Here is an 18,459-nt window from a genome sequence, read left to right as displayed (position 1 = left end):
TCCCAGCACCCCTGTCCCCAGGTACAGATGCAGAATCCTAATCTGATCACAGAGTCTGGAAACAGAGTTTGACTCATGCCCCGGTTTAATCATTGGCTGAATCCTTTCTTCAATCTCAGACTATTATTTGCAGTCAAGGTAATTAGAAAAAATTAGATCAAATCTTAGAAGGATTTTTTTGTTTACAAAGAGCTTAGTGCAATGGATTAAACATCTATAAAATGAGTCAGGAAAAAAAACTTTTTTGAATAGAGTCCTCCAATATCTATAAATAGAAATTTTATACTTAGTGCTTTAAGCAGTAACTTGGTAATTCCCTTCACAGACTCAAAGTCTTCTGAATATGGAACATATAAAGATAAGTATGCACCGTTACGCGTGCACGCGCTCACGTGTGCGCATGCGCACGCGCGCACACACACACACACACACACGCGTGTGCACTTACACACACATATACATACACAGAGGGAGGCAAAGATGTGTCTTTCAGCAATTCGATGTGGACAAAGATTGAAAGCAGGCTCCGTTTGCCCTCTAATAACAGGAAACTTTTGTTCACTCACCTAGATGTTTTGAAAACACTATGCTGTGAATAGTAACAGGGGAGGGGGCCTGGGTATAATGCTGGGTATAATACTGAATACACCCACTCATGGGGAACTGAAGCAGGAGCCCCCAGGGCCAGGGTATCTTCAGGCCCCTAGTGCTCAGGTCAGTTCTGGGTAAGAAGTTCCAGATGAAGCTCCCCTATGGGCTAAGGGTGCTGAGCTCACACAAAGCACACTATAAAAGGAGCAGTTCCCTTGATGGACTCCTTCCCTTATAACATAATAGCAAGGCATCACCCTCTAGTACAAACCTAAATAGGTCTCAATGAAGTGACAACCACAGGCAGTGGAGTTTCCCCAGGCAGCCTCAGTAATGACTTCTAGGCATGCATGAGAGCAGGAAGGATGGTTCATCTTTATCATCAATTTGACTGGGTTTGAAATCACCTAGGAGACCATTCTCGGATGCCTGTGAGTACTTAAGAAGATTAACTCAGGATGCAAAGAGCCATCCCAAATGTGGGTAACACTATCCCACGGTCTGGGATCCTAGAATATTAAAAAAAGAAAGAAGGGAGAAGTCGAGTTCAGGACCATTCATCCTGTGTACATGATATGGCCAGCCATCTTGCTACCATGCCTTCTCTATCTCTATCAAGGCCCACAAACCATGACCCCAAATAAGCCATGTACTATTGTATATTAGATGTTTCGTTTTGTTTTGTTTTATGGGGGCTTACATTTAAGAGACTGTCTTGAGTTTCAGGCAAGACTATATTAGAGACTCTGGGGGTTTAGAAGAGGGCTGTTCATGATTATGGAAACTTTTAGAGCACACGAAACATATTAAACTGCTTTGCTTCCCTACCAGCATGGACTATACCCCCCCCCACTCCAAACAATGAACCCAAAGACTTTTCCTCATTAAGTTCCTCTTGTCAAGAGTTCTGTCCCAGTCCTTAGGAAAACCTCTGAGGGAGCAGGTAACAAACACCTCTCTACAGGTTTATTTTGCTTTATTTTGTATCTCGATGCTATACAAAGTAAACCGATGTCCTACCTTTCCACCTAAGAAAGCAAGCTGAGCTTCCCCCTGAAGGACAGAGGAGGCGTAACACAGAAACCTACAACCATGGGAGCACTTGGCTTCTCCCTCAACCATGGACTCACTTTTGATTGAAGGTCGTTAATAGTTCTGAACTGTCTATGAAACGTAAACCAATTATGTACCGAGATAGGGTGGTCCCTTCCCGCCGGTGGGCATCATCTCAAATTAATTGACTTGTGAGCCAGGAGGGAGGAAGGCTGTAAGGGCCATCCTCTGCTTTGGAAGATAGCCAGTTTTTTTCTCCGCTAGCATACTCAGACCTCAGCATTCAGCAGAAGAGCACCGGTTCTGTTACCATCCTGGTTACTATGCACAACTCTCTGGGAGCAGAACACAGTGACAGCGAAATACACGAGAGGGACACCTTTAAGAAAGTCTGGTAATTTAAAAATGGCTGCGTGCTGTCACACTCTAATTCAGCTCCAGAAATTAACAGTAATGACCCCAGAGAGTTTCGCAATGTTTTCTGCATATATCCTCTCTGGGTGTGAAACGTGTGCCTCTTCAAGAGGAGAAAAGTCATCCAGGGGTGCCAGTGAAATTTCTCATATAGCCAGGTGGGAAATGAGATCCCGCTGTTAAAACAGAGAGTGTTGCCCTTGGACATGCTAAGGATTCCTACTTAGAAAAGTACCGGTCTCATGTTTCTGGGGAGAAGTCCGAGCAGAGGTCATTCAACTTGTGGGGAATCTGATGAGACATTTTTATATTCTCTAAGTTTCTCCCCCTGTTCTCGGTCCCCCACGGAGTATTTTGTGTCCCCGCCCCAACTCCACACATTTTAGAAATACCATCTGATAAAGGAACTTAATGGAAGACAGTTCAAACTGAAAAGATTCTTCCCAGGTGCAGTCCAGTGCAGAGGCATTCTTTGGATGGAGTTCTGGTGTCCTTAAGTTCCAGCTACTCTTTCTGAATCCGCCCTTTGCACAGTTTAGCCAAAGGAAGGAGCTCAACTGGTAGGGACAAGGACCTGGGTGTGCTTTAAGCTGAATTTAAAACCTTCCACCCAAGCCAACAGGTCAACGTAGTTCTTCCTCTATTGCTCTGGGGCAGAGGTTAAACCTCGGACTTGCCTTTCTTTCAGACCCTGTGTTACTAAATGACTGATGGGTTTCTTTGTTTATATCCCAATGTCCTTGTGATACAAGTTTTTCCAAGGAGGTCACCCCACCCCTGCAACCACCTTGGGTGGGAACTTGATTTTATGGTTGAGTTTTATTCCTCCAGGAGGCTGGCTGCTAAGCCAAGTGACCAGTTACTTAAAATAAATAGATGGAAATAGAGGAAAGGAATCCACAATTGCCAGCAATTGCCATCGAATCTCACTTCTCAATTAAGTGGTTTCGAGCACTCAACAGTAATCACCACAGGGGTATGGGAGATATTTGTACGCTGGTGGTTCTTTGGAGGCCAGGGAGTAGAAGGTGGTGGTTTGAGAATGGCCCCAGAGACCAATGTGTTTGAATTTTAGGTCTCAGTGGAACTGTTTGGGAATGTAACCCCTTTGGAGTTGAACCACCCTTTTGCAGGCCTTGCATATCAGATATTTACATTACGATTCGTAACAGTAGCAAAATAACAGCTTTGAAGTAGCAACGACATAGTTTTATGATTGTCACCACAACGGGAGGAACTGTATTAAAGGGTCACAGGGTTAGGAAAGTTGAGAAGCGTTGCCTTAGATTGTCTGTACACGAATATCAGCAGGAACACAAGACAGTATAAAAGAAAGTCTGTTCTAGCCTGAGGAAGGGAGTAGATTGCAGTTGTGAAATAACTGAGCAGAAAAGGAAGTTCTGGTCTCAACTGTAACATTGTAACCAGACAAGAACAAGAGGTCTGTGTGCCGAGCTTCTGTGGAGGCAGCCGATGGTCTCTCACTCATACACAGATGACCAACTAAAGGGTGCCAAAGCTGAGAAGGTTGGCCTGGGCAGCGTAATACAGTTATGAGAGGAGGGAGGTACAGAGCTGTTTCACAGGGGCAGGATGTTTTCTGATTTCCTTGGAAACTGTGAATCCCTTGAGCTGCAGTGAGCATCATCTTCCAGACTGGAAGATGGATGCCACTCTACTAAAGAAGCAGCCCAGGGTTGACACTAATAATGCCTTCTTGCCGACCATGAAGACTAGGAGTGAAAAATCACATGGGAAAGATACAGCTGGGTTCCTTGATGGACAGCAGGTTTCTCCTCCACTGGGAGTTGGAGGCAGAAAGATTCTGAGTTCTAGGCTATCCTAGGTTACAAAGCCCTGTCTCAAAAACCATAAAAACTCCATCTTCCCACCCCCAGGATTTCCCACCTCCCATGGGACTGTCAATATTCTATCATGCCTAAGGAGAGGCTCATGAGGCCTCACCCGTCCCTCATACCCTAAAGGCAGCTAATGGCTGTTTAGCTGGGGCAAGTCATATAACTTGTGGTGTAGCCACTGGTAAGTTGTTCTTCCTAAGGAAATAACCCTCCATTCATGCTCCTCTCAGCAGCTCTATTGTATGCAGTGAGGCACACACACTGGCAAGCAAAATGAGCTCTACAGGAGTATGGAGAGGATCAGAGAGGACAGTGAGAGATGGAATGATTGATATAAATGCATATATGTGTGTATACATGCATACATATATGTGTGTACATATATATGACATGCATAAAATTCTTAAATAATTGCACATAGAACACACACATGTACTTGGAAATACATTATATATAATGTTTTCTATACATATAGTTATAGAGTTATAGTTCTTTTCCACTGCCTATGCATTATTGACTTATCCATGGATATTCATGACAGCTCTGGGCTGCCAGGGAGGTGCCAGAACAGTGTCATAGAGCTAGCTTGCCCTCACAGGGAAGGGCACACCTTGCCTGTAATAGCCCCTACATGCAGAGCCTGGCTGCTCAACCTTCAATTTCCAAGGACAATCTAGGGTTAGAGGTGGGTGTTCTCTGCCTTTCCTTTTCATGGCAAACTAAGCAAAAGTAGGCAGATGACTTTCTGCGTTTTCTCTTACACAACACTGGAACCTGAAATATGTATGACTTGGATAGAAGCCTATTCATAACACCAACAGCAGGAGGCCAGAACATCTAAATAAGCGAATGACTTCCCATGGAACGAGCGGACGGGATGGATTTCTGCAGTGTGCTGTTATGCTTTGGGAGAAAAGCTGTTCTCCCCGAGGCTGGCCACGTGTCTGAGGTCCTTAAGACAGCAAGTTCAAAGCATAGTGACTCTGCTGTACCCACAGCTGAGTGACAAAGCTGCCACCATCGGATTTCATAGTTGAAATAAGAAAGGCGAGTGAGGGTCATCCTGTGACGTCAGATTTGTGGCTAAGTGAGTGGCAGAGCTGGGTCTCTGGGCGCCAGAGTTTAGAGGACCAGTCAGGTATGTTCAAGGATAGAATGCCCATCATAAGCAAGTGGATAGGCTAAGATATTTGAGAGTGAAAGGCCAAATGAATAATACATGTGCCAGGACAATAAATTTAAACCACAAGTGTCATACAGGGTGTATTGTTACCTTAATTACTGTACAATGTGCGTGTGGAGAAACAAAAAAGGTTTTCTCATTATTATTCACCTACTTAATAATTATTTATTGACTCTTTAATAAGTACCATATGCAGTCCCAGACCATGAGTTAATACACTGTCCCTTCCTGCTTAATGACCACATCTTCTAGTGCACGCCACTTGTATGTGCTTATGTGCCTGAATGTGCATAATGGTCTGTCACACAGGATGCATGTATGTGACAACAAGAAATACACGTTTAGAATTCTCACATTAAATATTCATTAGAATCCATATAGTAGCCCTCATTCCTCTCATTTTGACTCCTTAACATATTAAATTTGTTCAGCATCCTCCCTCTGATCCATGGGGACATAGTCCCAGATCTGTCTGAAATCAGAAGTAGTAGGACACCCTATATGTGTATTATGTTTTGCATGCAGCTCCACGCTGATGATGAATTTGAACTTATAAGTTACACAATGTGTAAGTTCAACAAAAATTGCTACTGATAAATAGAATAGCTACAGGGATTTACTTAAGTAGTCAAGTGGATGCAATTATTCTCCCTTGAATACTCTTTTATTAAGATGTTTTTCAGTTATGTGTGTATGTGTGTGTCTGTGTGTTTTGGTATGTGAATGTAGGTGCTAGCTAGTACCTGTAGTTATAGGTGGTTGCAAACCCCATGACATGAATGCTGGGAACAAAACTCTGGTCTTCTCTTAGCTGCTGAACCATCTCACCAACCCCAATTATTATCTCTTGAAAGAAATAAGACCATTGAAATTAATGAGATGATTCATCCCTCACTCTGCATGATCACAGGTAAATGGAATTGTGGGATATAAGTTACAGGTCAGGGCATCTCAAAGCATAAACATTCTATACCACCAAATAGAAAAGGCCACATCAAGATTCTGAAATTCTAGACATGTGTACCAGTTCGGTTGCTGATAACACATTCTCCTTCCTTGTTCTTTCCATCCCACCAAACTTGGAGTGTTGCTAGGAAACCATGTTGCTTCTCACTCCGGACCACCAGCTGTTTCTGTGTGCTATTCCTATTTATTCTGGTTGATTACCACAACTACCCCGTGAAGGAAGCCAGTGGAACACCCGCTGTGGTCTGATTTTACGGTGATGGTCTAACCTGGTCAAAAGAGATAAAAGGGTCAAGAATGAGTCTCAAGGACAGCTCTTTGTCTCCAAGGAAAGAACGGATAGATCCGGTCCACCAAGGCGCTCTGGAGACTACAGGTAGGCATACGACACCATTGGTCTTTGCGGTTTCTGGACATTGGCTCCAGAATCCCTCTCCAGCAGCAAAGGCTGCAAGTGATCAAGTCTTTTACATGCATTGGTGCAATGTTTACATACCACTTATGCATGTCCTCCCTGTGCACTTTAAGTGATCTGTAGATGACTTATAACCCATGAGCAATGTAAATGCTATTTATACTATACTATACTATATTATACTATACTATACTATACCATACCATACCATACCATACCATACCACACCACACCACACCATACCATACCAGACCAGACCAGACCAGACTAGACCAGACCATACCATAGTAAGAAAAAGACATTCATATTCAAGTGTTTCATATATATCTAGCACTTCTGTAGTGTTTCTGATCCACTGTTTCTGCACAGAAACAGGCCCCACAGACACAGAGCTCTACCTGTAATCCAACATGCTTTTTCTTCCAAGAAGTGAGCAGACACCACCACACAGAGATGAATGATGAAATAATTTTGGCCCTAGGTCAACCGCTGCCAGCTGGATGGCTGGGGCAATGTAGTTAAGCTCTTTGAACCTCGTGTTTTCTTCCATGTTTTGAAACTTTGGATGACATTTTTGCATTACTATGAGAATATATAATAAAGTGAACCATTTAAGTAAGCATGTAGCCAATAGCTGGTGGGACTAATGTTGTGTCCTGTTTAGCCATCATTATCTTAGGAAAGAAACTATGAGACTCTCATCCATTTCTTCCCTGCAACAGGGCAAGGAAAACAAGACTGATCTCAGTACAGTGCTCAGGGTTCCAGCCTCGGGATCCTGGGAAACCAGTTCAAGAATTGGGAGTAGCACAATTATCAGTGACTGAGACACAGAAATATGGAAATGGAGCTATTTCACAGCCCTGTGGTTGCCTGAGGTACTTTACATGGATAAGTCAATGTTGTCAGGGTGTGGTAGCATACACGTCTGTAATCCCAGCTGGAGGCAGAGGCAGGAGAATAGAGAGTTCTTTGTCTCTACAGAAAAGTCAAGGATGGCCTGAATTACATGAGACTCAAACAACAAAAGCAACAACAAAAGAAAACCTGTGCACATCTCTAAAGTGGTTTTCTAGAGAGATTAAACTCAGGTCTTTATGAATGGCTAGACAAATGAATGAGTGAATGAGTGATTGAGTGAATGAGTGAATGAATGAATGAATGAATGAATGAATGAATGAATAAAGTATCTGCCAACAAGCCATACACCCTGAACCCTTCAGTATAAGTTTCCAAATACAATCATGCCTTTCTTCTCTTTTCCAAGCTTATATGCCGACATGAAGAAATACTATGGGATTTGCCTGTCAAGTGTGAGTCAGGCACAGTCACGTGGAGAGCTTGGATAGAATCACTATCGTCTCTGTCTACAGGATGAGTGGAGAGGTGGAAGGAGATAAAGACACCTTCAAACAAGGAGTGAACTTTGTACATCGAGATGAGAAAGCCTGGGACGGGTGGCGGACAGTGTAAGGAATTATTCCAGGAAGTACCTCAATTATGATTCATTACTTTAAAAAGATTTAATTGCAAGTGAGTCAGCTGCAGTTTAGCAGGCATTATTCAGTACGACAACCCACCCATGGCCACACAGCGCTTTCAGAAAATAAACACACACTTCTCTTGGCTTCAGTTCCTATTTCTTAAAAAGTGAAAGCTTTGCTATCTGTAGTAGCTTCACATTGTCCATAGGCCTAGTAAGAATAAGGGACAGACATGGCCCAACTTCTACCAATCAAATGAGAGACCCAAGGAGCTGAAGACTCACCAGAAATCTAAGACCAGAATGGGATCATTGAACTGGATTTTGCCCTATTTCTAATGTACTTTGGGGTACATTTTCCTCCAATACTCTTTGGCTCCTGAGCTAGCTTAAGAAAGGAAATATAGATACTGAAACAAACGCAACATATACTTTGCAGGCCCAACTGTGAGGAAAGTACACATATCCACTTCAAAGTGAGAAGCCATCACAGACTAGCCCTTAACTTTAAACCATGTATGAGAATCTTTCTGTAAAGGCAAAATGTCTCAGGGAGTGAAGATGCAAATCTAATTTACTGTGTGCTTGGAACTTATTTAAGCTTGGGTGGAGAGGAGAGACTCCACAAACTCATCCTCTGAACTCAATACATGTACCATGCACCTTGCCACAGCACATATAAATCAAGCACACACGTATACACACGCGCGCGCACACACACACACACACACACACAAATTAATTACATTTTTAAAAAGCTATTTCTTGTAAAAACGTCATACCAACCATCATCATCATAATAATATATATTAATATATATACAAATACCCCTCTCAGTACAGATTATAATATCAATGACTAGTGGTCTGGGTCAACATAGAAGATAACGCCTAGGAGACCAGAAATAAGGACATAGATCAAAGCAGGAGATATCAGTGGGTGCCTAGGCCACAGTGAGCCAGAGGAGTTCCAGACAGAGCTGGACCCACACCCCTTGTACTGGGACCTATTTAAACACCTATATGAAAACAGGTAATAAGACTTTAGACCTGTAGAGGAAGGGCTCTTGCATAAATTTCTGACTCTCAAAGAACTACTTTGTCCTAAGTAAAAAAAAAAAAGTACACACACACACACACACACACACACACACACACACACACACACACAAATGCCTGTAGCCAGGGAAAAAGGAAAGGAAACTGGACAATTCTCTGTGGCTCTGGGCCAGGAAGAAACTTAGCGATGACAGAGAACACACTTCACTCATACAAGAACGCCAACAGAAAAACACACACTGAAACAAAGCACTGAGAACTATGTTGTACGAACAAGTTAGAAGGTCCACAGACTCAACCAAGGAAACATCCCCTGGTGAAGCTAAGCTCATGGAAAAAAATTACAGCCAATGTAAGGCATAAATACACACACACACACACACACACACACACACACACACACAAGTCTGAAGTTCAGGTAACACCATGGCCCAAAGGAGAGAAGGCAGAAAGCAATGACATCATATCTATCAAATGGAAATAAGTCAAAATCCTGTGTTCACTTTAATTTTCATTGAAAACTATAACCAAAATAATGACATTAGGGCGAGGACAGAGCTCAATGGCAGAGCACTTGTCTAGAACCTATGAAACCAATGCCACCTAGAGGAATGGGTTAAACAAAGCTAAAGACCAAGGCTACCCCTCAAGTATTCCCTGAAGCACATACATGGAGAAGGGAAACTATATAGAAGAGGTGAAAGTGACCATAAAGAAACCATCCTGAACACATTTGTCAATCTAGATAAATGTTACCTATAGAAAGCCCTTCTGATACCACTTGAACTTTGCCATAGGGTTGTAAAAACATAAAGTTCAAACATCTTTGGGAGCAGGCTAATAGCAACTATGGAAAGGACAAATGCTGTGTATGACGGAGGTGGGCAGAAGACGGGAGGCTGGGGAATGGATGGGGCAGAAATACATTTGATAAATAAGAAAGATGCTGCAAAGTCAAAGTATTGGGGGGAAAAGGAAAGAAGGCACTAAGTAGAAGCATAGAATAAAATGAGCCCCAATAAATCACTGCGATCTGTGAAGTAAAGTCCTGTTTTAAACTGCAGAGATTTCCACTTTTAAAGGCAGAAAATCAGTTATGTGGGGTGTAATGGGGTATGTTTAAATAAAACTGATGTGGCTAATTTCCTAGTAACATATAGGAGATGCCTGTGGGCAATATGGATGTGTCAACACCAGTACAGAAAAGGGATTACCAAACTGATTCTATTTTGAGTAACAACAATGATACAAAAGATCAAATGTAGCCACAAGGGAAGCTGTAAAGGAGAACCCAGATGTAACAATACTATGTCAGTTGCACCTAAGATGCTGGGGTAAACCAGATAAAAGTAAAACTTGATGGGATTACAAGTAGCCCTTCTTAGTGGTCACTTCTACACAGGCCAGAACTGATAATGTAGCCAAAACACAGAGGCAGCATTGAAGACCTTAATGTCACAATGACATCTTGATCGTGTGTGTGTGTGTGTGTGTGTGTGTGTGTGTGTGTGTGTGTGTGTGGTATGTGTGTATGTGTGTGTGTGTGTAGGTGGGTGTGCATGTGTGGTGTGTGTGGGTGTGTATGTGGTGTGTGTATGTGTGTATATGTATGTGTGTATATGTGTGTATGTGTGTGTGTGGTGTGTGTGGGTGTGTATGTGTATGTAGTGTGTGTATGTGTGTATATGTATGTGCGTATATGAGTGTATGTGTGTGTGTGTGTGTGTGTGTGGTGTATGTATCTGTGTACACATACATGCCTGGATATGTACACAGCATGTGACACTAATACTTTTACTTTCTTGGCTCTTCTCAAGTTCACATAGAAAAAAATCTGATTTTAAAATAGCCTCACATTAACCCGGCAGAACACAACAATTGAGACCATTGTAGAGTCATCAGCATACCTCTCCAATCAAAATGTAATCGATGCTGTATAAATCTAAATATCAAAGCAAAACACAGTTCTGGGACCTGGAGGGATGGCTCGCTGGTTAACAGGGCTTGCTTTTCTTGAAGAGGACCTGGGTTGACTCCAAGCATGCACACAGAGATTAACAACTAGGAGACCTTTCCAGGAGAGCTGGTTCCCTCTTCCAACCTCCACAGACACCAAGCACTCACATAGCAAACATACATGCAGACAGACATACTTACATACGTACATATATACATGCACACATAAAATAAAATGAGCAAATCACTCACACAGCATACTAAATACATGCAGATGAAACACACATAAAATAAAATGAACAAATGTAATAAAAAATGAAATGTCTTGAGGAAAAAAACAGTCTGAATGTGTTTATTAGTGTGGTTTCTTTTAAATGTAGGACGATGACAACAAATGCCTGTCTATGAAGGCTGAGAGTGAGCCTGAAGTAGGACAGAGGGGAGCATTTCTCTTGGTGTGCATATCGCCACCACACTAGGGAACATCCTTTTGAATCACAGCAGCTGGCAAGGAGATTGGCATTGAATAATTCTACTTTATAAGGTGTCTTTATTGACTGTAGAGGCTAAGCATGCTGTGATATGATCCAGTGATGTGAATAGATTTTGTATTATGTTTCATTTGTAATGAAGATTAATTCATATGAACGTAACATACCATGAACCAGTCTTGTTTGTGACATTGTCTTAAAGGTACAACATGTCCTAGTTCATGTTTTAGAGAGAATGAAGACAAAGAGGACCATTTAGGAGTTCCAGTCACTAAGGTAAGAAACTTATTCTTCCCTCTTCACTGGGTCATTTTAGCAAAAGTGCATGTTAATCTTGGAGCTCAAATGGTCACAAAACCTATGTATTTGATACCTAGTTAGGACAGCAGTGATTGTATGTAGCATGTGGTTTGTGGGAACTATCGCCCTTGTGAGGTGAACACTGCCATAATATTGAAAAATAAATGCAACAATGGATGATCCAAGCTTCAGTTTAATGAGTAAATTAATAAGCCAAGGAAAACAGGAGTAAGAAAGCCCCAATAGTAGAAGCAAAGGCTGTAAAGATGGAGACCAAAGCAAGAATGATTTTTTAAAAAAAAAATACAAGAGAAAAAATAATTTTGATCAAGATGATGAGAGCCAAGAATAAAACTGTTAAAATGAAAGGGGCACATGAATGCAGAAGGAGAACTTTAAGGCCTCTAAAAAAATCTTTAAGCAATAGTAAAAGTTCAAATGATACTAACATATAAGTGACCCAAAACTGACTCAAAAAATATGCAGTTAAACCAAATAGCACTATGACTGAAGATCTTAAAGTAATGGAGTCATCACCCCAAATCTAATCTATCTGTATAGCAAAACCAGCAAACTTACAGGTAAATTTTTATAGCCCTACAAAGAAAACATGTTTGTGGGGTGTGTGTGTGTGTGTGTGTGTGTGTGTGTGTGTGTGTTTGGGGGCTTACCAAACACATGAAAATTCTACAAGAACTAAGTGCCTTGCTAATGGTAAATAAAGTTATCCTTTTGAAAGTTGATAAGCAGCAAACAAAACAGAAAAATAAATATCACTGCTGTCATTGTAAAGATGAGAACACTGTGATGGCAATGTCCTGATATCATCTTTGTGATGCCTGAATTCATCTTTAGAAAGAAAGAAAAAAATCTACTGCCTTCCTTTTTCAGACTGGAAACATATGGATGACCCTGAACATATGTGGTCCTCGGAAGAGAAAAGAACCTTGACCGCTCTGTTGGTTTTATTAAGTCAGAGCACATGGCGGCGGGCACACGGTCTGTACAACATGAGATTTGAAGAACAAGAACTTCATCCCATGCCCCTCCCCAGATGGCACAGAAGCTTGGGACAAAGTAGACGAAGTGTGAGGCGAGTAAGTAGAAGGAGACATTTTCAGAGATAAAGATCTCTAAATTCAGGAACATACACAACTTTTGAGACTCGTGTTTTAAACTTAAGGTAGCCCAAAGCCAAGGACAGACGTCTTCATAGGACAAGTGTTTTGCCTTTCAACAAATAACAATAACAACAACAACAACAACAACAACACAATGTGTTTTTCAGACAACAAGATGGAGAACAGTAGAAATGCTGTGTCCTAACCCCAAGTTGTGGGGCCAAGAAAATAGAAAAAAGACAGGGGTAACCAGGACCACCCACCCAGGTAGGAAAAGCAAATGAAGCATCCTGGGTGAGACCCTAATGCTGTACATGAGGCATACAGAGAATCCTGGAACAAAGACCAGAATTCATTTACTTTAAACATGAGAGTCACTGCTTTGTCCCTGAGCAGAAGTAGAATATACAGTCATAGCCACTCAGTTTCGGTAAGGCAAGCATGGGAAGGGTCTGCACTCAGCCTCTTCCTCTAGATGCCTCTTACTGTCAGCCTTGAGCTATATCCTTGCACATACGGTTCACTGGGGCAACCTGTGCAGAGTTTTCTGTACAAAAAAAAAAAAAAAAGAATCAACACATTGCCAGAAATATGTGTGCACAGTGAGAGTCTAAAGGGTAGAGACATGAGGTCTTAAGGAAAAAGCAAGCTGGGCTAAAATCACTGCACTCTTTTTTTTTCCCCCATTCAACCAGAGTGTTCTGCACACGCCCATCTCATCAATTCTCTGATCAGGCTTGCGGGACATTTTATAGCCGCAGAACTACCTCTCTAGCCAAATAATGAGGACGTTGACTTTCCCCCCCCCAGTAACCAGATAAAGCAAGGAGAACATAAGGTGACTTATGCCTTCTGTAAAACAAGATGAACAAGCGTGAAACAAGATGAACAAGCGTGCTTTCTGATTTCTGAGAATGCCTCCAAGACCCGAAGCAGTGCAATCTAGATAGCCGCTCTAAGTTCACCACTGGTATTTAAACCTCCCACAAGTGTTCTTAGGTGCAGCCTGTTCATCCATGTTTAGATTAATCACTGGGAATGTTTCTCCCTGTTCTCTGAGCAGGTGAGTCCTGGCACAGCAGGTACTTCCTTAAAATGCTCCAAACGGAAACCATGGTTTCTATATGAGCTGGCGTTTGTGTGGCCCCATAACCTCACGTCTCTGTGTGTTTTGAACTCCATCATCTTTCCCAAATGTGAGCAACTTAAGCTACCTACAGTAAGTGAACCACCCCCAAACAAAAGCTTTCAAGCACAAGGTCTAAAACAGAACCTGTCGAACTCTAAAATAAACCTTGCTGTTAAAAATCAAACCCTACAAATAAATAAAAACACCATTCACTGACATTAACCAGACACAAAGTCTATACAGCTTAATAAACTTACAGGCAGTTAGAACTGCCTGTTAGACAGGTAAGCTGAGCAGTTACAACATGAAGTTCTTTTTTAAGTTCTAAGTCTTCATGAATGCTCTGGTCTTGCAGATAGCTAAGTGCATAAACTATATTTGATTCGTAAAATGTAAATATTTAACACAAAGCTCCACGGTTTCTGTTTCAGAACTTATTTTCCTGGCCCGTGAAATTGTTCTGCAATACCTGGGCAGTCTTGCTCAAAGCCAGAGCGAGAGAGAGAGAGTGGAGGGTCTGGAGGGCATGGTGATGCTGGAGAAAGACTTGAGGGCATGTGGAAAGGAGACTTTGGTATATCTGGGTATTTGCACATTCCTTCGGAAGCATCCAAGGAGGCAAGAGAAAGCTGGGTTGCAAAATAGGAAGAAAAGAGCAAAAGACTCCAAACAGATTTCCTTTTTAACTCGAAAACTCCACTTCCTCTTCTGAGATCTATTTCAGGGAGCCAGCACCTGACTACTTGAACCTCTCTCTGAGAAAGAGACAAGAATAGACAAATCCTGTCATCTCTAACCTGCCCCAGTGGCCAGAGAAGTATGGAATTCAAGGAAGGCAGATGGACTGGGGAAATACACCTGCAATGTGTTTGAACTATGGTCCAACCCAACTTCATGAGGGCAAAGTGGCATGTAAAATGGAAGAGGGCCAGGGAGTTCAGGACCCTGGGCTAAGACTGTGGTTAAGAGAGACACGAAGGTACGTGTGCTTGAACTTTGACTCACACAAGCATGGAGACTTTTAACCAAGTCCCACACAGTTAGGATGACGATGTCCATTAAGATGAGTGGAATACCACAACTGAGTCAAGAGGACTCCCAAAGGCCACTCAAGAGAACAAGAGCTCAGGGATTAAGACAGAAGGCAAGAAGCACAGAGACAGCAGAAGATAGTGGAAAAGCAACAGAAGTGCCAGCTATCGCGGTGGCTGTCTGGAGCACAGTCACCACTGTCACCAGTGTCACGCCTGCCTTGACAACCTGGGTTAATGGACAAATCCACCCTCCTCTAATCCTCACTCCGGAACAAGCCTTCAGGGAGGACCAAAGATGAGGCATCCAACCCTTCTGCCTAGAACTGGGTCTCTTCATCCATCAGCAAACCTTCCTCATGTGTCAGCTTCCTCCTCCCCCAAAGCAGGTCCATCATATCTACCCAGGATGAGGGCTGTGAAAATGAGGGATAATGAACTTAAGTGCCCACTAGCGGCTGTTATTAGTGTAATTAATCTGATTAAAATAATCAGGGGTGAAGAACAGAAGAGGGTGTCAGAGCAGAAAAGTCCATAATGGAAAAGGTCACAAATGCAGCCCTCCTGGGGTTCTGACTCAGGCACAGGGGGAGACCCAGAGGTGAGCTATCTGTGTGCATTTGGTGGGTTGGACTTTGTCGGTCACAGTGTGAACTTCCCAGCTTTGGTTCCCATCTCTCTCAGGTGAGAGTATTCACACCTGCACACCCCTACGGGGTGGGGATGCTGTGAGGGATATGTGAAGAGAGCATCTCGGGCTATTATTAGAGGCCATGAGCTTATGTGGCTGTTTGCTTGATAGGGAGGCCCATGTCCCTTACACCATTGCTCAGGTGGAATTAAAACACACAGCTAGTCAATCATGCCGGAGCCAGCAATTACAGACGGCAGAGTCATTATGTCACATAGGACACCTTTGTTTATCACCATTACAGGCTAATGGATTTAAATCTAACCTCGGAAGTCAATTCCAGGTTTAGCTTGCAAGTTCCACACTCTTACAAACTACCCCTGCCACCTGCTTAGACCCATCCCCTTTCCAGTCTAGAATGCTGTTTCTGGTGAACAGTTTACACTGACCAGACTCCAGTCATCCTTGAAAATGGTCTGTATAGGTCTGGCCAGGATGTGAGCCCCTCATCTCTCCACAGCCACACTGCATTTGCTATACTCCTCTGTACGAGGAGCATTTCCTGTGTTGTAACCATGGGTGCCCTCTCCCCTGCTTATCAGAAAGGTTCCCTAGAATGGCTGAGATGTATGGAAACCCGCATCCCACAAGGTGAATGCATAAAACATAGAAAATACCATGCTCTCCTCATCTCATACATTTTGAACAGTACAGCGAGAGAGAACGTATTCTAATACTACATACGGGGTAAAACTGTGAGCGAGTGTTGTGATGGAGTGGTCAGGCTAACAGATGAGAAAACGGGCTCAACTTGGGGATGGTAGGGCAAGTGGGTTAATTATTTGTGGATAGCTGGTCTCCCTGGCTCCAGTTACCTCTAAAGAAGAGGCTTTCTAGAGAGTGAAGAGCCCAGAGAGGAGGAACAGGGCACTGGCAAGCACTCAGGTGTCCACAGTCCCAGTCTAAGCACCTCATCAGTCAGGGGCACGAGGAGGGTGTGTGTCCTGCCAACACACCCTCTGCGGTCCAAGATCGTACCCACTTCCTCTCTGCGCTCTACTTGTAGATGATACGCAATTCAGCTGTGCACTGCCTCACTCAGCGTGCAGGTCTCCCTCAACTTTGGCACAGAGCTGTCAAACTTGACGTTCAAAGCAGAAGTCTGCAGTGGGTCTCATGCTATGGGCCAGTCTTTCCCGGATTTCCAAGGCCAGTGTCGATTAAGAACAGGAGATCTTTCAACCACAGGAGCTAATCTGTCTGTCCAAGGCTGCCTTGGTGCAGGAGGAGCTGGCCACTATCTGAGACCAATTACTTGCCTACTTGGCGGGTCACCCACCAGGATCTCTAGTCCGATCGTCCCCGCCCCCACCCACGGGTACAGTTCCTTACCAATCTTGGCCAAGGAAGCCAGTAGGATCCACAAAGTGATCTCGAAAGGGATTTGCACGTGGGGGTAATCCAGGGTGAACACGGGCAATCGACTTTCCTCGAACGGCGTTGTCCCCGGGGCCACCACACTGGCGGGGCTTGGCGGGTTGGAGCTGGCACCCCTGGCCCCGGGTGCGTCCAGCAGGGTCTCAGCCAGTGCGCCCGCCGGCACTGCCACCTGCAGAGACAGCAGCAGCAGCAGCAGCCAAGACAGTGGCGCCCGCATTCTGTGCGCAGTGCCTGAGGGGCCCATGGGGTCGGTGGCTCTAGGCGCAGCAGAGGACGCCAGTGTAGGGATCTGGGCACCCTCAGCGCATCGCTGGGGGACAGCGCTATTAACTCAACGGGATGGCGAGAGTACCACGCCACAGCCTCCACGGGGCAGGGGCCCTGCCGCCAGCAAGCTCTGTGGCTGTGAACCTCGCAGGGCCCGGAGGGGAGCACACAGCAACAGGAGGCCACAGCGCGGTCTCGGCCGCGCTCAGCCGCCCTCCACAGGCGGCCGCCCTCCCATGCCTGGCAGCTACAGGCCCTGCCCCGGGCGGCCCGAGGGCGGGCGGGGACGGGGGCGGGGCGGGCGCGGCGCCCGGGTGGCGGGGCCGGAGGACGCGGGGACCCGGTGCGACGTGCACCTGCCGCAACCCACAGTCGACGCGGGGGCGAAGGTCGCGCCCCTCTCTAGCCGGCACCGCGGACCAAGAGCCGCTGCTCCCGGGAGGCCGGGAGCTATGGGTGCACTAGGTGCGCGGTGCGCACGGTGGCCTGAACTGTCCCCGCCCCGGAGGCAGCGTCGGCCGTCCATCAGGGCTGGGACCAACGCGACCCACGCGTCGCGCCCTGTCCCCTCCCCCCGCAGGCTCCTGCAAGGAGACACCCCGGGGCGCTGGCACGCGAGGAGGCGCCGCGGGCTCAAGCAGGGAGGCGACGCCAGGCGCGGCGGAACTGGTGAGCCTTCGCCACTGCCCGATGCTGCGGAGACCTACTCACCTAGTCGCTTGGGTCCTCGGAAAGAGAAGAGCTGAGCTTCGCTCCCCTCGGGAGAAAAGCACATTGAACACAGCCTGTTCTCTGCGCACCGAAACTCCCCGTTGAGAACTCAGCGCTCCCACGCTCCCCGCTTTTCCACTCATTGCAACAGTGTGGACTCCACTTTTCTTCCCTCCCCCAGTTTTGGGGAAGAAAAAGTCTCTGTTTTTAGGCTTCGGAGTGAATCTGTCTGAGGACATCAGAAACATAACTATTTCGTGGAAAACCAGTGATTTGCCTAGCTTAGACGGACTTGTTCGGCTAATTACAGGCAGGACGGGCTGCGGTTTGGAAAAGCGGGATTCTCCCAGCGCCAACTGG

The 18,459-nt window shown here is 44.8% G+C and overlaps 1 protein-coding gene across 1 annotated transcript in view; it reads right to left on the bottom strand.

The window, feature by feature from the left end:
• Slc9a2 (solute carrier family 9 member A2) overlaps positions 1–17,551 on the bottom strand; it is an 82,463-nt gene extending 64,912 nt beyond the window's left edge. Inside the window, 1 exon segment of the mRNA NM_001113335.1 lies at positions 17,074–17,551. Within this exon segment, the coding sequence (NP_001106806.1) occupies positions 17,074–17,365 (292 nt within the window). The 5' untranslated portion in view covers positions 17,366–17,551.
• Between the last annotated feature and the right edge of the window lie 908 nt (positions 17,552–18,459).

This window comes from Rattus norvegicus, chromosome 9 (assembly GCF_021556685.1).
Source record: "Rattus norvegicus strain SHRSP/BbbUtx chromosome 9, alternate assembly SHRSP_T2T, whole genome shotgun sequence".
Lineage (NCBI taxonomy): Eukaryota > Metazoa > Chordata > Mammalia > Rodentia > Muridae > Rattus > Rattus norvegicus.
The sequence above is the reverse complement of the archived record's forward strand: the minus strand, read 5'-3'. Positions and strand labels throughout refer to the sequence as shown.